This window comes from Camelus ferus, chromosome 1, assembly GCF_009834535.1.
Source record: "Camelus ferus isolate YT-003-E chromosome 1, BCGSAC_Cfer_1.0, whole genome shotgun sequence".
NCBI classification, from domain to species: domain Eukaryota; kingdom Metazoa; phylum Chordata; class Mammalia; order Artiodactyla; family Camelidae; genus Camelus; species Camelus ferus.
In genome coordinates, this window is record NC_045696.1 from 109,341,649 (window position 1) to 109,368,056 (window position 26,408).

General features: G+C 36.8%; 1 protein-coding gene across 2 annotated transcripts in view; it reads left to right on the top strand.

Moving 5' to 3' along the window:
* RYK (receptor like tyrosine kinase) overlaps nucleotides 1–26,408 on the top strand; it is a 95,486-nt gene that overhangs the window by 43,746 nt on the left and 25,332 nt on the right. Inside the window, exons 4-10 of one of the 2 annotated variants that reach the window (XM_032488186.1) lie at nucleotides 1,744–1,878; nucleotides 4,776–4,829; nucleotides 8,572–8,716; nucleotides 14,408–14,508; nucleotides 17,580–17,705; nucleotides 18,962–19,048; nucleotides 23,937–24,006. In XM_032488186.1, the coding sequence (XP_032344077.1) occupies nucleotides 1,744–1,878; nucleotides 4,776–4,829; nucleotides 8,572–8,716; nucleotides 14,408–14,508; nucleotides 17,580–17,705; nucleotides 18,962–19,048; nucleotides 23,937–24,006 (718 nt within the window). Of the gene's footprint in view, nucleotides 1–1,743; nucleotides 1,879–4,775; nucleotides 4,830–8,571; nucleotides 8,717–14,407; nucleotides 14,509–17,570; nucleotides 17,706–18,961; nucleotides 19,049–23,936; nucleotides 24,007–26,408 lie in introns of both variants that reach the window. The other variant, XM_032488185.1, reaches the window with a different exon arrangement.

The following is a 26,408-nucleotide window of genomic DNA, read 5'->3' on the forward strand; positions in this document are numbered from 1 at the left end:
GTGCTGTGCTCACCCCTGCCTGCCTGTCTAGCCTAGTCGCTGCACTTGCCGCAGTGTCCGGCGGTGACATGCTACGTGCAGTTCTGAGAGCCGTGCCTTTGCACATGCTCATCTCTGTATTTGGAGCCATCTTCTCATCTTTTCTGCTTGTGAGTTTCTGTTCATACTAAATATTCTGCAAACCTCAAAATCTGCACTCTCCTTTCTCTGTCTCCTCTCCCTCCGGTTGTTAACTCTTCTGTTTTTCCTGCCCCATAGGAGTTGTATTTCACTGTTTAGAGCTATCACATTATCTTGTAATTCTTTGTCTTTGTCTCTCCCTACTAGCCTGTGGCCACTCTGAGGGCAGGAGCTGCCTTTTTCTGTTATCTACCCTCGGTGCCTAACATAGCATCTGGAGTGGGATAGACACTCAGGACAGGTCTGAGTCAATGATTTAACTGTCATATTTGCACCAATTTAACTACTTTTGAGCCAACCTTTTGAGAAAAGTTCCAGAGGTGTGAGATTTTAAACAAATGAAAATTTAAAAAACTTGAAGGTATAAGCCCCAGTGTTATGGAACTTTTTCTGGCAGTCTTATTCACTGTTATTAGGGACATACATTAATCTAAGTTTTAGGCAAGCATGGGAAGGCTGGTTAATTTTTATTATTACATGGGCCAGTAAAGAAGTTCAGAAATGCACATCGCTCATACACTGATACAGATGGTAGAATGATACATTCTAAATTTGTAGAAAAAGAATCTTAAACAGAGATACTTTTTTAAGTGCACCAAAGCAATGTTATCCCATTGCTACAATAACTGATTAAATCCAGTTTCTGTTTAGAGAAGTTTTTTTAAACACATAGTTGAAAATTTATCAGTTTTGTTTACAGATTTCTATTTAATCTCTTCATTAAGAGCAATAAATACATGATTGCATTTTGATGGTGAATTGTCTTTCCTTGTTATCCGGTAATGTTTGTTGTTATTATTGTTGATGTGACTAGTGAGGTGGCAGGGCCTGCCTTAGGATTCTGTAGCTTTACTGTATTACAATAAGGGGACTTGGGAGACAAAGGGATACGTTAAAAATCACGAGGGAGCCGAGCCCAGCTGATCGGCATGAGCGTCGCTCTTCCTGCTTGTCCTTCTCTAGTGCTGCGTGGCCGGCAGCGGTCCCGGGAAGGAAGCAGGAGTGGAAGAGGTGCTTTCTCCACCCCTGGGTTCCAGGACTTAGCCTGGGGCAGGACGGAGGGTGTGAGGGGCCTTCATACTTCGCTTCATCCCTTCTGCCCATCACAACATACAAAGCAATGACACCTGGAGTTTTCCAAACAACCTTTATTTCCTCAGAGTCTTCCTTAACCCTGTGGAACAAGGAGCTGCCACTGAGTAGGGCCTGGTAGAGGGGGTGCTTTCTTTCCTACTCCCTCCCCCAATTTAAAATATAGATTTATAAAGAAAGGAAGGAAGGAAGGAAGAAAGAAAAAAAGAATCATGAGCAGAAGTTGAAAACAACTCTCTTCCTTTGTCTTGGTTTGTTCTTTAATGCTAACTTCTGTATCTATAATGCACTTAATGTCCAAAGCTGTGTAGTCTGTAGATAAGTTCTCTGCAAGTTTCTCCTTCGTATTTTATGTAAATGTATTATTTTTAGTTTCATTGCAACAAAAATAAATTCTAAATTATTTAACAGGCATTAATGTTGATTTTTAGAAAATTAAAATATTTTTCTCTTTTCTGTTTTTTTAAACAGTGTTTCGGGTCGAGCTTTCCTGTACCGGCAAAGTAGATTCTGAGGTTATGATACTAATGCAGCTCAACTTGACAGTAAATTCTTCAAAAAACTTTACAGTCCTAAATTTCAAACGAAGGAAAATGTGCTACAAAAGTAAGGAATTTATTTACCAAAGTATGTGTTTTATATAGATGTGAGAAGGTCAAAAATAGATTTTGTCATCTTTACAGATTTGTGATCAAAGCTTGATTGTGGTTGCAAATGAGAAAAGAGAGAGCACGAACAGATGAAATTGCAAGATAATCACCAGATAGCTTGTTGCCAGGAATCTCACTCAGGTCTCACTCAGTCCCTGCTTTCTCAGAATCTTTGATCAGAATTGCTAAGGACATTTTCCATTAAGAATGTGAAGTAGCACTAAAGTGGCTGAAGAGGTAAAGAAATCAGGTAATTTTGTTAGGGTCCCTGAGTAATAGAGTGTTAACTGTGTTTCCTTTATAAATTACTGTAATGCAGAAGCATTGCCCTGGGGCCAGAAAGACCTGCATTAGAATTACAGCTCTGCTGTTGACAGAATATTGGAACAAGTGTTTTAACCTAAATCTCAGTGTTTTCATCTGTAAAATGGCACAATAACCTGTTTAAAGAGGTCAGTTGGTTGATTTTAGATTAATTGAATCTAGCCAGCCTAAAGCTTAGAATACCGTATATGGGTACTTATAAATGTTAGTAGTTTTTGTTTTGACTAATCTGTTACTCAGAAAATTACAGTGGATATGAAAGAGTTCCAGATCATAGATCAAAGAATTTTAAAGTTCTTCTTAAAAGTTATCTAGTCCAACCCACTGACTTTAAGTTCCAGAGAGGTAAAAGTGACCTGAATTTACAAGGTCACATAGGTAGAGTTGGTTAGTAGCTAAGGTAGGCCAAAAAATGCTAAAGAAAACCCCTCTAAAATTCTGAGTAACTGCTGTGTTCCAGGTGCTTTGCACACATTAAACCCATTTAGTCCTTACAACTCTAAGCAGTAGATTCTCTCATTAGCTCCATTTTCTGAGGAGGAAGCTGAGGCTCAGAGAATCCAACCAGCTTGCCAAGGCCAGACAGCTGAGTGGTACAGCTGAGATGCAGACCCATGCTCTTGCTTCATTGTCAGACCGTCTCTTAACACATTTCCTAGTTGAGTTTAGTTCTGTGTGTTATCAAAAACCCTGAGGCCAGCACATGTGTCTTAATGGCTAATGTCCAGATACATGTCAGTAAAAAAGTTGTACTGCAGTAGAATGGGCATTTTTTAAGCTTCAACTTAATCTTTTAATTAGAACAAATATAAACAATTATTCTCTTTATTTATTTTTCCCAGTTTTTTTGAGATATAATTGACATGCATCACTGTGTAAGTTTAAGGTGTGCAGCACAGTGGTTTTGATTTACATACATTGTGAAATGATGACCACAGTAAGATTACTTAGCAGCCATCATTTCATATGGATACAACAGAAAGAGAAAACAAAAGAGAGGGAAAAAAATACTTTCTTTGTGATGAGAACTCTTAGGATTTACTCTTTTAACAACTTTCACATGCATCATACAATTAACATATAGTGTTAGTTGTAGTCACCATGCTGTACATTATATGTTATTTATCTTGTAACTGGAAGTTTATACATTTGACAACCTTCCTCCAGTTTTTCCTCCCTCCCCACCCCCTGCCTCTGTTAACAAAAAATCTGATCTCTTTTTCTATGAGTTTTTAAAAAATTCTTAATTTCTTAGATTTCGCATACATATAGGTGAGATCATAGAGTTATCTCATAGTCTTTCTCTTTCGGACTTACTTCACTTGACATAATGCCCTCAGGATCCATCTGTGTTGTTGCAAATGGCAGGATTTCCTTATTTTTTTATGGCTGAATAATGTTCCGTTATATATTTTACATATATATACACACACATCACAACTTCTTTATCCAGAGTGGACATTTTTAAAATGAAAAGTTAACCCCTTTTAGCATTGGTGTTTTGGTACATTTGTTAGTTCTTGTGTATCCAGTTGTGTACCTACTTTCATGGAATTTTAAAGCCAAAGTGAACTTTAGAGACTCTAGTTCAAAGTCATTATATAATTGATATGAAGAGCCTGGGCCCACGAGTGACCACCTAAGCTTGCACAGCCAGTCAGCGAGGAGCGTCGAACACCCGATTCCTGGTCCCTAGGGAAGTGAACGGTGACTGCACCACTGCTCATCTGTTGGTGCTAAAGGCAGAAAGAGGGCTGGGCGCAGTGGGGTCTGTGGAGCCCGCCAGCGCTAGTATCCACTAGGGCCATGGTCAGCTGATACTCAGAATGATCCCCCTCCCTTCTCTATTTGTTTAATATGTGCGTGAAAATTAATAGCTGATGTAATTTTCTATTCTCTTTTAGACTTCAGTTTAATATAGTACCACCCTTTTTATTTAGTGGTCATACTTTCCACCCTAGTCATCTAGTTGATGTTCGTGACTCTTACTTTTGTAAGTGAATCCTAATATATTTATCTGGTTTCGCAACTTACTACATTTTGAAAACTGCCTGCAACAGCAAACATACCTGTACTTTACTGAATGTTAATGGATGTTACTGGCAAGAAAAGTTTCCTTTATCATATGAGGATGGAAATTACTGGATCAGGCAAGTTTCCTTACTCTTAAAACTCCTTAGAGCCTTTACCTTCTGCTAATGTGCACTGTGAACCACCATAGAGGTTATAGTATGTAACTTTCCCTAGACTTCTTGACCATAGAAACCCTTTTTCATTGAGCATCTGTCAGTAACATCCATTGGCTCATACAGGCATAGACCATTGATTGATGAGTGTAGTGATGATTATCAGAATAGTAATGTAGCATTTATTATCTTGCAACAAATAACTTTGTTAATTAGTTCAGGCAGTGTTCTGTTAGAACACAAAACTGTTAGAGAAAGTTCAGAAAATATAATTATAGTATTTAAGGATTTTCATGGAAAAGAAAGAATTTCTAAAGCATCTCTTATCTCCTTTTTAATTCAGAACTTGAAGAAGTAAAAACTTCAGCCTTGGACAAAAACACTAGCAGAACTATTTGTAAGTGCTACTGTATTGTCTTTTTCCATCATTAAGGATGAAAAGTGGTTGATTGCAAAGGAACATGATTTCATGAAGCTTGGAGGCTTTATGGTTTCCAGTTCGTCAAAAGATTAAATGATGCCTTGCTATTTATTTCACTGATGTTTGGGAGATTGATATATTCAGATGACACTATTGAAATATTGAAAATTTTGTGAAGAAAAAATTCATACATTGTTTGTAAATGATATAAAAACTTTCAAAAGCAAGAATTTATACCATTTTGAGTGGTCATAATTAAAGTATGAGCAGGATATATGTGTAAGATCTTCATCTGTTTAGTAGAAGGTTAGAAAATGTAATTTGTGGCCTGGATGTAACCCTCAGCTAATTTCATCCAGGTGAAAATGCAAGCTTAAATAGTCCATGTTGTTTAAACCTACAGATGTTTAAAAAATCAAAGTAGATTTTTATTTTTTGGTAATGGTTGTATAAGGTAGTATAACTCAGACTTCTTTTTTCCTTTTCTGACATGGACACATCATTAAGTCTTACTCTTCCTGAGATAGTTGTTCTCTTGGAGGAGCAGAGGCAACTAGGTTTGTTTGTTTGTTTATTTTAGTGGACATACTAGGGATTGAACCCAGGACCTTGTGTATGCTAAGCACGCACTGTACCACTGAGCTATACCCTTCCCCCAAGATAGTTTTGATAATAGTATCTTAAAAGGTCACTTGATTCTCATTGTGGAAATAAACTAAAAAAAAAAAAAAAATGGGAGTGGTTCAGGTACGCAGAAGTCAAGAGAATGCCCTGATGAACTCCCACATGGCCATCACCCTGCTTCAGTAATGGTCACCATCAGCCAATCCTGTACCATTATTTCCCTCGTCCTTTTTCAGATGGATGGGTGGGTGTGGAGAAATAGAGTATTTTAAAGCGCACCATAGGCATCACATCATTTCACCATTAAATATGTCAATGTGAACCTATTTTTAAAAGGCCATTAAAAAAAATTCACAGTCACCTAACATCTATTCACTTGGATTTGATTTATCACATGTAACAGAATGAACAATGAACAGTAACTCCGTGACCTCTTCTGATAGCTAGTCCCTGTTCAAATGAACCTTACAGTCTCAAAACTTAGTATAGTTTCTTCTCTAAATCAGGATCCAGATGAAGCCTACACAAGCTGTGTTTATTTGGCTGACATATATTTTAATCAGAAACCACTTCCTTCCTTTTAATATCACTTATTTGTTGAAGAAATTCATTTATGTCATAGAATTTCCCACATCTGCATCCTGTGGTGTCATTTAACATGTTTTTCTCTCTCCTAAACTGGTGGGTAGATTTCAAACTTGATTAGATTTAAGACCAACTCTTTTGGCAAGAATACTTCATAGATGGTAGTATGTGCTTTCTATTTTATTTCACCTCAGGAGGCACAAAACATCTGGATATCTCAAAGTAGACCACTTTTTAAGATAAAATAATGTGAGATTTATCTGCTTTTTGGGAGTATTTCATTTGGATTTATCTTTGAGAAGAAAATAAATATTACTGCTCCCCAGTTTACTTTTAAAACTGGTGATTTTACTCATTTTTTTAAATGCTAGTAGGATATTATTCCTCACCAGGAGAACAGAGTGTTGCATATCTTTGATCTCTGTCTCTTCCTTGCTCCCTCTCTCCTCCCCTCCGTTTCTGTGTATCTATCCATTCAACTTTTACTGAGAGGCTGTGATGTGCCAGGTGGTGTGACTAAGGCAGAGGATGAAACTGTGAACAAAGCAGACTCTGTAAGGCCCCAGGAGCTTCTACTGTAGCAGGGGAGATGGACAAGGCAGGAGGCAGTGCTAACAGCACTGAGTGGCAGGCCGTGATAAGGCAGGCACAAGGTACCTTGGGAACCCTGAGGTGTGGGGCATGTATCTCCCTCTGAGGGAGTGAGGGACAGCGCCCTGAAGAAAGCGGCATCTCACCTGAGACCTGAAGGGTGAAATGTCAAAGTGAGGATTGGGAACAGTGCATCCACTAGCCTGGAATTTGGTGGTAATCAGGCAGGGTGCATTTGAGGGATCTGTCTGGCAGAGCACTGTCCTGTCCGCTGGCCTGCAGTGTGCTTAGATAGGTGCTGCCCACACCGGCCTTGGGGACCTTCCCTCCAGGATGGAACAGCCCATGGCATTCTTAGGAAGGTCATGCCTTCATTCAGTCTGCAGTAAGTCCGGCTGCCCTAGAAGCCATTTGGTCTCTCTGCATCGATCTGTTCTGATTTATTATTGATGCAAAGTTTAAATTTTAGAAAGCAGTCTTATTTCTAAGTTCTTGAAAGCTTTAACTTTGATCTTTTTTCCTGTCCTATCCCCAGAACTCCAAACTTGTGTTTCTGTCAACTTGACAACTCCATTTAGAGGTGTACTGGGGACTCCTGGACAAAACAGAACTCTTGATTCTCTCTTTCCCCAGCCTGCCTATTTTTTTTTTTTTTTGTAAATGTACATTATCCACTTAATTCTTTAAGCCAAAGCTTTGATTCCTCTTTTTCTTTCTACTCCGAGGGTAATCCATTAGCAGACTGTTGACTCTGCTTCCCGATCCATGAACTTCTCACCTTCACCAAAACACTTTTGTCCAAGCCACTGCTGTCTTTCTCGGACGCTGTAGTAGCGCAGTTTGTTCCTTGCTTCTGCTCTTGCTCCTCCCCAGTGTCCTTCACACAACTTGCAGAGTCATCTTTGTTTTTCTTTTTTTAAGAATGACAGTGTGTGTCATTCCTTTGTTTGAAACCTTGCAATGACTTCCTGTCTCATTTAGGATGAAATCCAAATTCCTCAGTAGGATTGTGATGTGAGTGCGCATCAAAACTTACTTGAACCTCCAGTTACGCCACTTCTGTTTGTTTCTCTGTCTTCCACTTTGCCTGCTCATTTCATATGGATCTTTGTCTCTGTGTCTCTTTCTCAGTTGCCCCATGTGTATGTACACGTGTCTCTGAATTATTTTCACTATTTCTGAGGCTTTCTTTCTGTTTGGCTCTCTTTTTTGAAAAATATAAAGCTGAATATTATTCTGCTTCATGAATCTTATTTTTCTGCTTTTATCTTTAAAAACAGATACGCAAAATAATTTCTGTTACTCTCAAAAGAGAAAAAGATGAAAACTGTGTTTGTTGTAACTTGTGGGTCACTCTGTTGCACGTTCCTTCCCCTGTGAGTCAGGGGTCATTGGCAACAAAGCTGTCTAATCCCTCCACCCCAGGCGTCAATGCTGAGGAAATATAAAGGGTCTGATCTGTAGATCTCGCTGTCCAGCATGGTAACTGCTAGCCATGTGTGGCTGTTTAAATTAATTACAATGACATAAAATTAAAACTTGGGTTTCTCAGTTGTACCAGCTACTTTCAAGTGCTTAAGAGGCACAGCCGGCCAGTGGCTACTGTGTTGGACGGCACACCGTAGAACGTTTCCCTAAGCTGGACGGCACTGCTGTACATGGTTTATTATACACATACCACTTGTGGATTTTACTTGTTAATCAATAGTTCTATTTAAAACTTACCTTTTTTTAAACTACAACAAAAACATTTTTAAAATTGTGTGAATTTACTACTGGTAACTGATCTTATCAAAGAATGGACATGAAATGAATACCTTATTTACAAAGAACAGAATTCTCATTGTGTATATTGGATCACAAAGCAATTGGTGATATTCGTTTAAAAAGCTTACTGTGCTGTTCATTTTTATTTCAGATGATCCTGTACATGCAGCTCCAACCACTTCTACACGTGTGTTTTATATCAGCGTAGGGGTGTGCTGTGCAGTAATATTTCTTGTAGCAATAATATTAGCTGTTTTGCACCTTCATAGTATGAAAAGGATTGAACTGGATGACAGGTATCGTACATATTTTGGGGAAGGAAAAAAATAAAAGTAGTTATTTGCATTTACATGGGAGCCCACACACATCCATGCACACTGGTGCACCGTGGTGCAGGGGGAGAGGGAGGATGGTTAAACCCTAGCCAAAGGAAGAATTACTGTCTTTGTGTTTCTCTCATTTTATTTTTTTAAATTTGTGAAGTCAGAAATTATAGTATATTAGTTAGCGGGGAGGAAGTAGAGATCAGTTTTTTCCATCCCCTTTGATATCACTCTGTTCTAGACTCTTAGTATCTTTTTAAAATAGCCTTGTTTCTTCCTCCTGGTTTGTCCCTCCATCATTATGCATGCATGCATCCATCCAGTTGATTAAAATTTATTGAGAAAGTGCTATGATTTAAACCATTGGTTCTTAATCAGGTTGCACATTAGAGTCTTGGGTAAGCTTTTAAAATATATCAGTGTTTGGGTTCCATCTTCCAGAGGTTCTGAGTAATTGGTCTTGGGTGGCATTTGGATATCAGTATTGTTCTTAAAGCTTCCTGGATGATTCTAACGTGTAGCCTTCGAGATATACTGGGTTAGATATTATGCTAAGTGCTGGGAATAAAAAAAAATGATATACTTCATGACTTCAAGTGTTTACTCTTTGGCATTAACCCATAATTATGAAAGTTTGTAAATTTGATGATTGTGACATGTGCATTGTAGTGAGGGAATAGAAAACGTGCTTGTCCCAGCCTGGGTGAGTCTCAGTGACACAGAGGACATTATAGCCAGGATAGTGTGAGAGGTAAACATGGAGTGATAAGACAGGTTCATTTTCCCAGTACGTGATTCTCATTTCCCTCCTCAGTGATTCCCAGTTGCTGACGAGAGGACATTTCCAGCTTCACAACTTGACTTTCAAAGCTCCCTCCTTTGTGAAGAGATGGGCCTTCTGTGCTCTTTGAACTTGCCTCTTTTTCTTACCGTATCCCTACTTCATGCTACAGTCAAGTGATTACTTGTTCCTAACTTTTGCCGTACGCTTTGCCTTCTAGGACTTTTATTCATGCTCTCCTTTGCCCACAGGGCTCCCTGCATTTCCACTAGTCCAAACCCTGTTCATTCTTCAAATTTCCACTTCTTGCCATCTCTTTCATGAAATCTTTGCTAAGTCTCCCAACCATCAATTTCTCCCTCCTGTCTTTGTCTCTCTCTCCCGCCCTCTCTGTTTCTCTGTCTCTCTTTTTGGTAGTAGTTATTGTACTTTTCCCTTCTAAAATCATTTTTTTGTGTGTGTGTACTTATCTCTCCTGCTCGAATGTAAGCTTTTTCCGGTTAGGGAGCATATGTCTTCCTGCAGACTCCCCAGTCCTACATGTGTCAGACATGCAGTGGGTAAGCAGACGCTTGACATAAACAAAAACACAAGGGGACAGGGCACCCCTAAATGCTATCTGTCCCCACTGTTACACTTTCTTTATCTGAGTGGGGAAAGAGGAGAAGGGAGGTCAGAGCAAGAAGAGAAATACACAGGTGGCATGTTTCCGAGTATGTTTTGTATATATGGTGGTGTTGAAGTTAGATCCAGGTTTGATAGAGAAAGAGCTGAAGGGGAAGTGAGGTAACAGGAACATTTTGATGGGACTCAGAGGGAGGATACAGCAGAGTTAGAGGTCACTGAAATAGGCATTTAGGAGTCAGTCTAGATAACTGTGTTCTCCTCAAATGCCTGCGTATGTGCAGGGGGAGGGACTGTGAACCCACAGAGGCCAGAGCTGTACAAGAAGTTCAGACTCCCTGGGGCATATACTTCGCTGCTGAAATAATCCGTTACCACCCATGAATTGATGTTCCCGTTCTCTCTAGTTTTCAGGCAAAGGTCTCCAGACATTGCCTGAATAAAAGCTTTCAGCATCACTTGTTTTCAGAGTACAGCCTAGTGGTTATGAGCATGGACTTGAACCAGAGCATCTCTGAATTCTGGCTGTGCTACTTAACTAGTTTTGTGGCCCCAATGGAGTAAGTTTTGTGGCCTCTTAATGTCTCAGTTTTCCTCATCTCTAGAAAAGAGATGACCATGGCACATACTTGGTAGGCATGTTGTGAAGTTTTAGTGAAATAATACTGTGAGCTTTTAGAACAAGCTGTAGCATATAGTAAGTGCCATTGTTATGATTTCAGAGAGGTGCAGTGATGGACCAGGTTCTTCTTCAGCTCTTTCCTCTTTTACTAGCTGTTATTTATTACATGCCAGGCAAGCCAACAGTGGTGACTAGAAAGTTCCCATCCAGTAATCTAGTGGCATTTAACAGACACTTGCGTCTTCTCTCTGCATTGGGGCCACGGAGATAACAAGGGCTGCCATTTTATTGCACGCTGTTTACCAGTACTGTACCAAGCACTTTAAGTGTACTGTCTTATTTGACACTCACAGCCCCCCATGGGTAAGGTACTGTCTTTGTTTTAAAGGTGAAGAAACAGGCTTAAAGAGGTTAAATAACTTTTTCAGGGTTGCGTTGCTAGGACCAGGGCAGAGTGACAGGAGGGACTCATTACTGTAATAACAGTATTATAATAACTCAGAATTGCCATTGTATAAAGCACTTGCTGTATGCCCGATGCTTTACATCCATTAAGTCCCTTAATCCTCACAACAGCCCTGTGAGGCTTAATGGAACCCATGGCTCTGTGGAGTTCCTTGCACGGGGGTGATGGAGAGTTCTTCCGTTCCCGACACTCAGGGGCCTGTTACACACAGAGCTTAGTCAGAGGCAGACAGTGAAACTGCCTGCCCATGTGTGTGGCTTTCCCTCCTGACGCTATAGGAGCTGATCTTCCTGGTCTCTGTGTTGTGCCAGGTGGGTCTGTTCTGGAGATGCGGAGCTTCTCTCCATGTCCAAGTCCTTCCACAGAGGGCTGGTCTGCACCCTGTCTGCTCTGTAGTCTTTCCCATTAGCTCTTGGCTGTAGGAGAGTTCAGCTCTTTTTTGTGAGATACTTGAACTTGTTCTTTGGCAGTATCTTCATTTTCCACTATCTCCTTTACCCCATCACCCTTGCCATTACTGGTGACAGGGTCCCCTTTGCTTCTCTTTATTGGTTTCTGTATCCAGTGTCTTAACAGGTATCGGTTGAATGAATGCTGCACGAAGAATTCGTTGAATGAAGAATGAGTAGAGAGGCAGGAGACCATTTTATTACAGCAATAATTCTTTGCCTCTTTCAATAGATATCAGTAGTTCATGTCAGAAGCAACCATTCTGTCTGGTTTATAGCTTTTTATTCCAAGGAAGTGTTTTTTTGTTTGTTGATTGATTGATTCACTAAGTTAATTGCATTCTCACTAAGGCTCAGTTGGGTCCACTTGAGGCCTCCTGTGGCAGGCACTGGCTTAAGTGCTGGGAAGGGAGGAGTGAGCAAACAGGTACTTTTCCTGCCCTCGTGCCGTTTATAGTATGCTTGGGCAAGACAGACATTAAATTAACTAAGATATCCCTGGTAGGAATAGGCTGCATGAGGGAAGTGATCTTTGTTATGTTCACTGCTGTGTCCCCAGCACCCAGTGCAGTATCTGGAATGTAGTAGACAGTAAATATTTGTTGAATGAATAAATAAATAAATGAATTACATAGAAAAATACAAATTATAATAAGTGCCCTTAAGGAAAATGATGACCTTTGCCCTAGGTTAATATCTTCATAACTAATCTTACTTGCTTATGAAAGCCAAATGAGATGATTTATCTATACTAGTTTTAAACTCTTAAGTGCTAGCAAATGTACATTTTTGTCTCACCTTTTACCTCATGTGACGTAGCCATGTAGATACGGACTTTAATAGATATCAGAGTGGATCCCCAACTGCTTGCTCCCTGCTTTTCTCATAACAGTAAGCCTGGGGTTTCAAAGGACCTTTGTTCTGACCATTTAACAATGCTGTGCTAGGTGTAGGGACCACTGAGTACGGACGAGCTCGTAACATCTTTGTGTGCCCAGGCTTTTCAGGAATTCTGAGGTGGTACAAGAGTGCCACCTGCTGTTGAGTTACTGGAGAGAGACACAATAACTAGTAAATAATCTGGAGTCTGTGCGTATTTATTCAACCATCAGTGTATGTTGGTTGTAGGTAATATTTAAGTAGTACATTCATGTATATTATACAACTTGAGGCTCACAAAGATCCTGGGAGGTAGGTTTTCTTAATCCCATTTTACGGGTAAGTAAATTGCGTTCCATTGTTTCCCCCCTCTTTGGGGATGGTAGTGCTTCTGTTCCCTCATTATTGAGTCAGGGACTTTTAACAACGTTGATTCCCAGCGTAATCTTTGAGTAGTACTCAGAACTTCGAAAACAGGTGCCCCATGGTTCTAAGGATTGGGGGTGCATAGTATTGGTGGTAATAAAAATAATTACTACTAATAATATGTAAATATATGTTTGAGGGCAAGACACTGCCCTTCAATGCTTTACTTTTGTATTTTTTATGTAATTCTTTTAGCAACCTTGTCGGGAGGGAGTATTATGCTCATTCTATCCACAAGGAATTTGAGGCTCCAGAAGCATTAGTTTGCCCAAGGTCATACAGCTGGCAAATAAATTTTGGTCCTGGCAGTTTTGATTTCAAGATTATGCTTTCTGTCTCTTCACTGTACTGTCCCACATCCACTGCATGGGCTGACTTACATAGATCAATTCTTGGATAGCAGCTTTTTGTCACTATGTATTTTTTTCAATCTTCAGGTTTTGAAAATACAGAACTATTGTGTGGGGTATGGTCAGTTAAAAGATTTTATGTATTTAGGAAAGTTGGGATCCTCTGCTGATCCTGTAGCTAAGGGAGCATGGAAGGTCTATCCTGGCAGGGATGATTTTACTCTTTGATTTCACTCTTCCTGCTGAATTTCTGCGTTTCTCTCTCCACTTCTGCAGAATTATAAGGGCTGAAGCAGTGAAATTGGGATGTGCCCAAGGGTGATCTGGGATAAGGTTGCTGTCCACTAACAAAATAAAAGGACATTAATTTGTAGTAATCTTGAGTATAGGGTTTGCAGTCATTTGAGCCTGCCGCGTTCTGGGTCTCCTGATTATTTAAAGAATATGGTATAATGGAATGCTTCAAGTGCTAGAGATTTCTAATAAGTTCCATAAATTCTAGAAAGGTGGGATTGGGGAGTAGAAGAAGCAAAATTTATGTGATTAAACAGACTTGAACCAGATAGGAAACCCCTTCCCAAGCTTTGAGCCTGTTGGCACATTTGATTTGCTTTGATACCCCCTCATCTGAAGGCCATTTGATTTTGGACTATCATTAAGAGAGGCCTATCTTTCTACTTTTTTTTTTTTTAAAGAGCAATCTAATTGAATGGCTTGGGCTCTTTTCCTGAGAGGTGACCCTTAGTTCCCTAACACATCATTGTGTAAGGCAGAACTGCTGTCTGTGGTGTCTGAGGACTAATACCACATTTGTGAGTGACTTTGATATGAAAAACTGGCCTGATGATTATAGAACTAAAAAGGAAAGAAAAAATAGAGCTCTACATTATGAGGTAGATTAAAATTTCAATATGGAACTTTTGTGATGGAGATCCGTGCATTATTGTGATCTCCATTAGGATTTTAAGCTGGTTAAAATGGCTCCATGCATTTTGTATATATGGAAAGAGGAAATTTCTCATTGACGCTAACTCACCATGTATTTCTCTGTTAAAACTTGTTTGCAGCATCAGTGCCAGCAGTAGTTCCCAAGGGCTGTCTCAGCCATCTACCCAGACGACTCAGTATCTGAGAGCCGACACACCCAACAATGCCACTCCTATCACCAGTAAGAGTTAATTTAATTCTAAAGATAATTTACTAAACTTGTCGATGGTCTCTCTGTCCGTGGTCCTGTGTGGTTAGTTACTTGTGGGACGCGCACCATGCTATGTACGTAGTATCCAACAGGTGCAGCACTAGCCTTTCTAGGGCATTGAATAAAACATTCTAAAAAATTGGAGTGTTAAAATTTTAAGTTTAATTGCTAGCATTAGTTTTGGGGAGAATTCTATAGATTATATTTAAAAACCTACTGAATCACTTCTATACAGATTTAGAAGGAAGACTTTCAGTTAGTGAGAGTAAACCACTGAGCTGCATGAAGCCAGAGACTTGGGTGTTAATGCATCGTTTAATGATCTCATGGGCTTTGGTGTGGACTTTACATTGTCTTCTGATCATGACAGGAATTAGCAGCCATTAGAGTTGAGAGCATGGGAGCTGATTTCCCCCTTTTTTTGAATAGGATTTTGATGAAAGTTTTTATACTGTAACATGTAGATTTGGGGGAAAAATAATCATTCATAGAGTATAATTTGGACATAATGAAGACTTAGTCACTTACAAATAAGAAATACAGTTGTCAGGATAGACAGTGGGCTGCAAGTCAGGGCTCCACCCAGTGGTGCCATTGATTAGTTAGGTTCTTGTAGGCAGTTAACTGTTACCTTCTTTGGGCTGGCATTTACTTTTTTTTTTTTTTAAGATTTTTTTTTTTTTTTTTTGCAGGGGGAAGGTAATTAGTTTTATTTATTTAGTTTTTCGATGGAGGTACTGGGATTGAACCCAGGACCTCGTGCATGCTAAGCATGCGCTCTACCACTTTAGCTATACCCTCCCCCACTGGCATTTACTCTTTAGTAAACTAAAAATTATCTCTTCTTCACTCAGTGCCCTCTTGTGGCCTTTCAAAACTGTTTCCCATTAAAAATAGGATTCTTTGGAGAAACAGATGCTTCCAGGACTGGGTCAGGAATGTGTAAGATAAACCTGGGACATTTGCTGAGTCAAACATTAAGGAAGCTGCTAAAGACAGGAACTCCCCAAAATGGCACCACTGAGCAGCAAAAAGAATAATGACTACAGTGGATTGGAAGTGTATAAATGTGAAATGTAAAAATGTGTAAAAATCTACAACTTTGTAATGATACTTTTTTTAAAAAGAATTGATCATTGTGTGAGTTAACTAAGGCACCAGTAATCTTTACTCTGACAACTGGCTACGTGAACTGTATTTTGCAGTAACCAGTAGTGCTGGTTGATGATGGAAATGTTTCTTTACAGAAGAATCTCAGCTAATAAATGTGGAAGGAATGATGGAATTAGAAAATCATATTTGTATCCCCTAATAGATTCATGAAAAGATCATCACTGTTTTAAACCCTATGAACAAAGGGAAGTTGGGAACTTTACCTTTTTGGGGATCAGATTGTCACCTCCTGAACCCATTACTGAAACTTAGCATCATTAAGAATAGATATTTTGTACTCCCAGATGGATTATTCTTGTCTCTCCTCTCTCCTCCAAGAGTTAACCTGCATGTAATTAAGGCTGTAAAACTGACTTACAGTTTGTAAGAAATACAGAGATAGGAATACAAGTTAGATGGCACTAGAAGGGGCAGCTGCTGGACATTCTCCAGGGTGATTGACCCAAATTCTTTAATAAGACAGTGGCAAGAAAAAGGAAAGACGAGGAGGGGACACTAGCTTAAAAGAAACCTAGGAAAAATCATAATAGTAGTTAACATCTCCACCAAGGAAAGAAAGACAGATGCTCTTCAGGAAATATGGTGATAGATGTGAGTAGTTCAAACTACTCACAGGAAACACATTGTTGTTTTTAAGAGCAAAGCTTTTTAGAGTCAGTTCTTGACTGTGGATATAACCTTAAAGAGATAGATAATTAAATTATTATATATGCTAAAAGTAAAATACTTTTTTTTTAAACCAGTGAAATACATTTTTTGTCAAAAAATTTTCTGAGTTACCACCAATAAGAAATTTACTTGTTTTTATATACATTACCTTAAGGAGATAGATAATTCACTTCTTATATGTGATAAAAACAGTGCTTAAAAAAAAAAAAACCAGTGGAAATACATTTCTTTATAAAGAAAAAAAAGAAAAAGAAGCAGAAAAAGTATTTGAAGACAAAATGGCCAAGAATTTTCCAAAATAACCAAATACAACAGACCACAGATGCAAGAAACTCAGAGAACTCCAGGCAGGATTAAACATACATAAATACTCACGTATGCACACACACCTAGACATATCGTGGTCAAACTGCTGATCAGTAGAGTCAGATTTTGTCAGGCTAATCCGTCCATCGTAAAGTTTTCCAAAGCCTTTCCTGTAATTCTTCTAGCAGCCATTGATGATCATTGTCTAAGCCCACTCATTTTTTAGGGATTTTTCTTCCCCCAGATAACATTCCAATGGAGATACCATTCCAATTTCTACTTGGTAACACTGGGTCTTCCTTTTATTCTAACCTCCTTTCTTATAATGAAAATTTTAATTTATGGCCAGAAATTTTGGTATCATCATATTGAGTGGGGAATTAAGGGAACTGAAAGACAAACATGAATCTCACAGTGGTATGACTGGGCTGTATGGATGCCAGAATGATTAAACTAATTATACATTTTGTTAGAAAAGATATTTTTACAAGCACCTCTTTATTTGAAAAATTCTTTTGTTAGAAGACTGTATTAGAAAATCGTTGGGGAGGAAAACAGTCCATACGAGGGATTAAATTAAATTGCCTGAGTCAAACTTGTTTCATTTGGCTGAAAGGCAATTGAAGTGGTAGTAATGTAATATTACTTATAGTGTTTCTTATTTTAATTCTGCATTTTAAGATTTTGGGGTAGGTGGAAAAGTGTTTCTTTAAAATTTAGTATGGCCTTCATGAGTAATTCTACCTGTTCGTGTGTGTGCCTTGTTCCTCTTATGATCAGTAACATTCATCCATTCCTGTGGCTTGAGTCCTGAGGTTCTAACTGAGCTACTTAACCCTGGTGCCATAATAAGGGTATTTATATTTCTTGGTTTGGCCTTGTTGGCTCCTCAGGTTACCCTACCTTGCGAATAGAGAAGAACGACCTGAGAAGCGTCACTCTTTCGGAGGCCAAAGCTAAGGTGAAGGACATAGCCATATCCAGGGAGAGGATAACTCTAAAAGATGTACTCCAAGAAGGTATTTATTATCTCAAAATCAGGTTTTCAAGAAAGATTTAATATTAGTACTCTAAAATTTTTTGTCAAATTTTAGGAATTTCATCTCATTTTGTGTCTAAGGATAAGAAGCAGTGCACAATTTATTCCCTCTATAAAACTGATTTTTATTTCCCCTTTCTTTAGGTCTTTAATTTGCCTTAATACAGCTTTTGTGCAGTTCTTGATGTACTAGTGTTTGTCATCTTTAAAGTATATTTTCTGTTTAGTTCTTGTCTAAAGATGTTTACCTCCTAGCAGGCCTCTTGGAAATATTCGAGGTAATTATCTCTGTGATGGAAAGTGGGGAGGGTTCTAGCAGAAGAAACGTGCATGGGTTTTGGAGTTATGCCCAAGTTCCAACTCTGGTCCCATAATGTATTACTTGTGTGACTTTGGAGAGATCACTTAACTGTCTTCCATGTCCAGTGTCCTCTTCTGTAAATTAGGACTGTGTTTTCTACTCTTAGGCTGGTTGTGAAGATTAGATGAAATGATGCACCTTAAATGAGCTAACACGTGATAGGTGTTTGGTAGATATTAGTACCTTTCCCTTCTTCACTTGCTGTTCCTTGGTTTCTTTTTTGAGTTTTAGGTTATTGATTGGGGAGAATGCTGAAAGAAGAGGACAGAAATTAATAATAAAATACTTAATTGAACTCTTCAAGTTATTAAATAGAGAATTACTTTTTCTCCCCTTCCATAATTCAATTTGGAATGTTTTGGATGCATATGAGTCAGTATGAATTCATCTGTTGGTTGGGATGTTTGTAGGTCAGTGACAGCTGAGGGAGGGGCTTGAACTGTCCTCAGTGGCAAATAGTAATTAACGGAAACAGAGTTTTTGATGTGTATTTGAATGTATGAGGAGAGTCCATTTTTCTCCTTTGTCATTGCTCTGAGGCTAAGCCTAAAAACTGAGAAGTGCCTCTATAGATACCCATTACTGAGCTCCAGTGCCCCTGGCTGTATCATTAGTTTGTTTAGGATATTTCAGAAAGAATTGTCATATACTTAATTTAAATATAGTATTTCTAAAGACAAGTCAAGATATTTTATAGTCACAAAGAACTTCTTACATTAAAAAACAAAGATTTGAGTTCCTTTTACTCTAAGGCTGGAGTAATGTTATTAATCACATATGCCCTTTTTATGTTTAATTTATGTTGTGCCAGAAAGTTACTTATTATTTTATGAAAGTTATCATATGATCTCAATAATTATTATTTTCCCTTTTAGGTACTTTTGGGCGTATCTTCCATGGGATTTTAGTAGATGAAAAGGATCCAAACAAAGAAAAACAAACATTTGTAAAAACAGTTAAAGGTAGGATTTTATTTCCCGTGCTACTCCCATAATACTTTTCTGTCTGAGGTGGCTATGCCAGTGAAATTCTGTCTCGAATTCCCAGTGTGTGCAAGACCTTTAAATCAGTCCATGTTGAGTTAGCTCATATAGTCTAACTTTTTAGGAGATTTGTGTGGTTCTCACTAAGGTATAGAAAATAAAAGCTAATGAATTAAGACATTAAACATTTGCTAGATACACCCAGTACTCAGGCTTCTAGTTAAACTGCATTCACGTGATTTCATTTTTGCTTTGTCTAATATGTTCTCCCCAAGATTAAAATTCTTTGGTTTTTCCTTCTTAAAAAATGTTGTTAGTAGTTTTTCCTTTGTTTCAGCTCACCCCCACCCCCAGTACTGAGGACTATAAAGGAAAAAATGCCCCCCAGACCCACCACACCATATATGAATAGCTGCTGTTTACCTTCCTCTCACTCCCTCTTCCCTCCTTTTTTTGTTGTTATATGTAATCTGCAGAAATTACCTGTGTGTGTGTGTATTTCTTGGTATAGTTTTGCAAGTATAGTCGTAGTTGGAATTGCTGCCCCAGGAGGTGTTTACACTTAAAATTTTGGTAGATGTTACTAGATTGTTTTCTAATGTTTATATTTTCATGAACAAAATACTTTTTACATACTATCCTTTTGGAGAAATGTGATGCTTAATTTTTCACTTATGGATTTACATAAATTTTTCAGTTAGAGATTCTCAATATACTAGAATATTTTTTATATGTGGCTTATTGCCTAATACTGGTAAATTAGCAAGACCTTTTAAAATATTAGATGTTAGAATTTTAATGATTTATAATTGATATTTGTAAAATCTTAATTCTTTGCTAAGTCTCTTTGTTCACTTTAAGAGGAAAGAAAGGTTGGTAATTTAAATAGTGCTTAATGTCTGACAGTGTCTGATATAAGTTGAGATAACCGGATATTAATTTTGGAAAAACAAATTTAGCATTTAAGGTGTAGAAATTGAGGGCAAAATTAGATTTAGTATTATGAGTAGCAAGGTGACCATTTATGAAGTTTACAAAGTTACTTTATAAGAACTTACGTTTCTAAATTTACTTCAAGGAATTCTTGGAAAGTATGAAGAATTTAAGTTTAGTGCTTCTAAAAAGTTGGGTTATACTAATCTAAAAAAAATCCTTGGAATTTTGTTTCTTTTAATTTAGCAGAACTTCTTGCTTAAGAATACTGCAAACACAAACACACATTCATACTTTTTATTTTTCCAAACAAATGGTTTAACTTACAATATTGTTCAGTATTTATTTTATTCACTCACTTCTCCTAACCTCAAAACACTTATTTTAAAGATTGATATTTAAGTTTGGTCAAACTAAGTTTTCTGACTAGTTTTGAAGGATATTTTCCATATTATTCTTTGTAAATGTAAAATTTGAACCTTAAGTTTAATAACTGCTGCCTCTTGTTATATTTTCTTTTTTTTTTTTTTTTTAAGGAAACATTTCCCTTTCATTCTAGTATTTCTTCTGGGGTTGATAAATATTCTATGGATAACTTAGAACTAGGCTATTGTTAATTTGTTCTCTGAATGAATCTTGAATTAACAGAAGAGGTTTCTGTTCAGAATTGGGTTGATTTAGGATTGGAAGAGGAGGAAAAAAGGAAATAATAGTGATAAGAAAACACAATGTGGATACTGGAACTGTTTCACAAGATAAGATTTCTCTTTCCGTATACATTTGAATTGTAAGCCACTTGCTTGTTTCTGTGTCTTACCACCGTAATTATAATGTTCTTTCAGAGCCAGACGGAAACAAGAGAAAGCACAGTGAGTCCTTAGCCGGGACATGGTCATGGTTTGCATAGGAAACACAGAGGAAGTGTGCTGACCACATTCTTTGCCTCAAAATTGTTAAATAACTCCACATGATTGAGTATATGAGATCTGTTCTTTGGGAATGTTATTTTTATTTTTAAATTGAAGCTATGTAGAGCTGATGAAGTTCGTTGACAAATGTATAGCTTTGTTACAAGCTATACAGTTAGAAGCATAGCTTAAAATGCAAAAAAAAAAATAGTTTTTAAAAGAATGACCTTTGCCTTTGGACATAAGCTGGAAATTGACATTTGGCTTCTTAAAAAATTTGTATTTTTTCACAGAGATTTAATGAATATTCCAATATAAATTTCCAGAGATTGAAGTTAGGAATCTGATTTTCACAGAATGAATATTGTGAAATTGAATTCCATAAAATGAATCAATTTGAGATTTTGATATTACATTATTATTTTCTTTAATAGCTTCTAATTTTTTACAGCTTAGAAATAAGTGGGTTTTTTAAATCACTTTGCTCTTTCTTATAACTTTTAGAATGTTAATTATTATATAGTATTCTTCTCAAATGTATATATATTAACGGTAGACCTTTCAGTATTTAAAATTAAAAGATTAGGACCAGACTGGGTAAGGAATCCAGGAAAATGATTTTTCTTACTTAATATATAAAATTATTTTTTCTCCAAAGTTTTCTTAGCCTGTCTTCCAGCTCAAGTGCCCCTTGTTTAATAGAACATGTTTATCAAAGTTAAGAACTTGAAAAATTATTCCAAAAATGACACATCCTGAAGTTACCTTTTATTCTACTTGGATCTCTGTACAAGTTTACAGGAAAGTAAACCCTTACCAGCTGGGTACAGACCTCCAACTATTACTAGTTTTTATTTCTAAAAACATCCTTCCAGCCCCTAAGGAGTCATAGCCATAATTTTATTAAAAATCAGATTACAGAAAGAGTAAAAAGGTACATTCTACCATTTACTAAATGATCCTAAATTTTAAACAGTTTTTAAATAACTAGAGTTTATTCCAGCATACACTGGGATGAAATTCTTTTTCTAAAGCAGTAGCAAGTGTTTCAAGTTCTTTGCTTTTGTCTACTCACTTTGCATTCCTACAGAAGTTTTAACCAAGTGGAGCTGTCTGGAAAGTGGACAGTAGGAGCAAGTAGTAGGAGAGGGAGTGATTCCATGGGTTAGTTAGACTTGGAAGTAAGTGAAATTTATGATTTCTTAGCTTTGACAGCTCCACTTTTAAGGAGAGAATGTGTGATCATGGTGCCTGAGTTTAGTGGTCTGGATTTTACTGTTGGTTCAGCATTTTACTAGATAGAGCTGGGATGTGGGTCTTGGCTTTGCCAGTCTTATCTTTTTCTCTCTTCTACTGCATTGATCAGAAGATTTATAAATTATTACTATCTTTTTACTGTTGACATACAAATTTATTATTAGTTTCTTTGAAAATATTAACAATATACTCTTAATTTTGTTTTTGAAATCTAAAAACCATTTTTAAAAAATTAAAACTCATTTTCAGTTTTATAATGAAAATATATTATTCACTTAATGGAAATGTTCTTTTCAAACAGTGAAGAAAATCCTCTGTACCATTAAGCTAGTGATCCCTGTAAGATAAGAAATCCTTGTAGATTTGTGCAGATATTTGATGGCTTCAAATTCTTTGGAAGGTGCAGACTAAAGACATTGGTAAATTGCATTTATCATGTTTTATTTCAAAACATTGAACTAAAAGCCAATTTTAGTTCTGTTTTGTTACTTTGGACCAAAAGGCATGAGTTAAGAAGCTGAAAATAAAATGGAATAATCATACTAATTTTGGGTATTATCTGAAAATTAAATCTTCTTCTGCTAATGTAATATTAATTCTTTTTGTTTGTTTGTTTTTAACCACAGAGAGGTAAGAAGAAGAAGACAATAAAATGCACCACAATCTCCAGTCAGAACTCCTGTGGTCATTTTTTATAGTTGTATATTAAGTTAGAAAGTGTAAACAGGACAGAAAGGTACAAAATGTAAATTCTCCCACCTCTAAAAGTAACCACCATAAACAATTTCTTATGACTCTCCATGAGTAAGAAAAAAAAAAGCACCAAATATATCTAATTTTCCAAATAAATCTGTTTTTGAAATACGACTGATCACACACACACAGTTTTGCACCTTACTTTTTAAATTTAATGTATCTCGCAGATCTTCCTCTGTCAGTACATACAGACAAAACTTCTTAAAAACATAGCTGCATAGTATTCTTGTGTGCTAATTTAACTAGTTCTATGTTGCTGGGCACTTTGGTTGTTAGGGTTTCTTGCTGTTACAGTTGAACAGTTGTACAGCTGTACAATTGGTGAGCTTCTGTGAGTAGACTCTTAGCAGTGGGACTGATGATGGTGAAGGGTATGTGCACTTAAAAATTTTGTTAGATGCTGCTTCCCCCACCTACCCAACATGCTGTTGATGAGCCTGTTCCCTCACACTCTTGCTTAAACTGGCAGGTAGCGGGCTTTTTTGTCTGTTCCAGTCTTACGAGGAGAATGGCTTCTCCCGATGTAACTTGCATTTCTTTACTTAGGAGTGAGACCGAAAGTCATTTTGAAATTTTGTTGGTCATTTGTGTGGTTTGTTTTTTTCAAGTTAACTATTATGTTTATATTCTTTGCCTCTTTTTCACATTCTTTCCTTATTGATTGTATGGGTTCTTTAAAGAAGAGGGGAAAATGAAATTAGCCTTTTACATACATTATGTTGTAGCTGTTTCCCCAGTCTGTTATTACTTTCACTACTTTGTTTCTGGAACCTTTTAATTTCTAATTTTTACATAGTCAAATCTATCTTTAATGGCTTCTGTTGAAGTTGACCTTGTCAGTGAGACTCTACCTCCTCCAATAGAATTTCAGCCTAGACCTATTTAGATATGCCTGTAACTTTTATGAAAATTTACTGTATAGTCTGATGTAATTACTTACTAGTACCAGAAAATATTGATGTTATATATAATATTATCATACTATATATGACGATGTCTTTTTCTTTACACAGATCAAGCTTCTGAAATTCAGGTGACAATGATGCTCACTGAAAGTTGTAAGCTACGAGGTCTTCATCACAGGTAAGAGGAGAAACCACCCAGCATTTAAATGTTAAGCATAGTAAACACTGTATGCTACATTTTTAAGAATGTTCTGATGTGTTCTGAATTGCAAATGTTTTTAGAATAGCTTAATTTTTTTCCTGAATATAAAAGTGAAATACATACTCATTGCACAAAAAATAAAAAACATAGTAAAGTGTAAAGAAGGGTATAAGCCCACATCTGGATGATTATAGCTGAGCTTTCAAGAAAGAGTTTATACATATTTATGTGCATATTTCCCTTCAAAAATAGTATAATGATATACATATGCTAAAAATGTTTGTTAAGAAATTTTGAGCATATAGAGTACCAAAGACAAGAATAATAAACACCAATAAGCCCATCTCCTAAATTCATTAATAATTAACATTTTGGCTGTTTTTGCTGTGCATGTGTATATATGTATCTGTCATCTATTTGGGTAGATATAAGTAGATAGATAGATAGATATTTTATTTGTGAGTAAATTGGACATTTCAGCATTTTCGATGCATTTCTAGCATGCATTTTCCAAGAAATTGAGGATATTTTCCTATATAATCACAATGCCATTATCCTTAACAAGCTTAACATGCTTCTTGATACAGCTAAACAATGTATCTATCTCTTCATGTAAGTAAATTCATGTCCACATTTAAAAAGACTACATAGCAGTACATTGAACAGATGGACCATGTTTTAGTTAGCCAATCTCTCCTCATTAGTTCGTAGTATGAGTTTTAAAAAAATACTTATAGTTCTATATGAAGAACTTTTTTAAAAAAGGTTAATAACAACCTCTTCACAGAACTATAACAAAAAAAATTCTATCTTCTAAGCCAAAAAGGGCTTAAATATAGTATCACAATGTGCAGCAGGGTCAGTGTTGGGGCAAGATTTGTTTGAGTTTTTTTAAACTATTGTATAGAGTCAACTTAATTTGTATGCCTACTGAAACTTTGGTCACATATGTTTTAAATATGGAATGGTGTCCATTCTCATTGGAGGATATTAATGGACTTCTGGAAAAAAAAAGAAAGTGATGTGTGCAAAAGGCATCATGCATTGTAGTTTCCGTGTACTTTGAGCAGTTACTTGAGTTCTACCAAAAGATAAGATGACTACACTGTTTTATCTTTGAATTTTATTTATGCTTTGGTTCATGTTCAAAAGAATCTGTGAACCTAAAAAGAAGGCAGCTATAGTAAGATCAATAAAATGGTAATGAAAATGAAAACAATTTTCTGGCATTGTGATGGTAGAAAAGGAAACAAGCCAGCAGTAAGGAGTTATTCTTACTGTGGTTGAGCATAAAACAACTCTTAATTTCTGGGCAAGCAAAGCTGAAGGAAACATTAAAATTTGATAAATCTCATTATTAGAAGGGAAAGAAACTTACATGTTTCTTGGGGGAGAAAAAAGTTTTTCTGGTTTCAAATTCTGAAGCTGATGTCTGCGTAGGTTTACCATATACTTGGGACATTGATTAAAGTAATGAACAGATATACTTTTTTTATTGAAGTATAGTCAGTTTATAGTATTGTGTCAATTTCTAGTATACAGCATAGTGTTTCAGTCATACATATACATACATATATTCATTTTCATATTCTTTTTCACTATAGGTTACTATAAGATATTGGATATAGTTCCCTGAGTTGTACAGTATAAACTTGTTTATCTATTTTATATATAGTAATTAGTATCTGCAAATCTCAAACTCCTAATTTATGTTTTCCCACCCTCTTCCCTCCCTCCACACCCCAGTAACCATAAGTTTGTTTTCTATGTCTGTGAGTCTGTTTCTGTTTTATAAATAAGTTCATTTGTCTTTTTTTTAGATTCCACATATAAGTGATATCATATGGTATTTTCTCTTTCTGGCTTACTTTACTTAGAATGACCATCTCCATATCCATCCATGTTGCTGCAAATGGCATTATTTCATTATTTTTTATGGCTGAGTAGTATTCCATTGTGTATATATACCACAACTTCTTTATCCAGTCATCTGTCAGTGGACATTTAGGTTGTTTCCATGTCTTGGCTATTGTAAACAGTGCTGATATGAACATTGGGGTGCATGTATCATTTCAAATTGAAGTTCCCTCTGGATACATGCCCAGAAAGGGGATTGCTGGATCATATGGTAAGTCTATTTTTAGTTTTTTGAGAACTCTCCATACTGCTTTCCATAATAGCTGCACCAAATTACATTCCTACTAGCAGTGTAGGAGGGTTCCCTTTCCTCCACACCCTCTCCAGCATTTATCATTTGTGGACTTTTGAATGATGGTCATTCCAATGGTCATTCTGTGAGGTGATACTTCATTGTAGTTTTGATTTGCATTTCTCTTGTAATTAGTGATATTGAACATTTTTTCATGTCCCTATTGGCC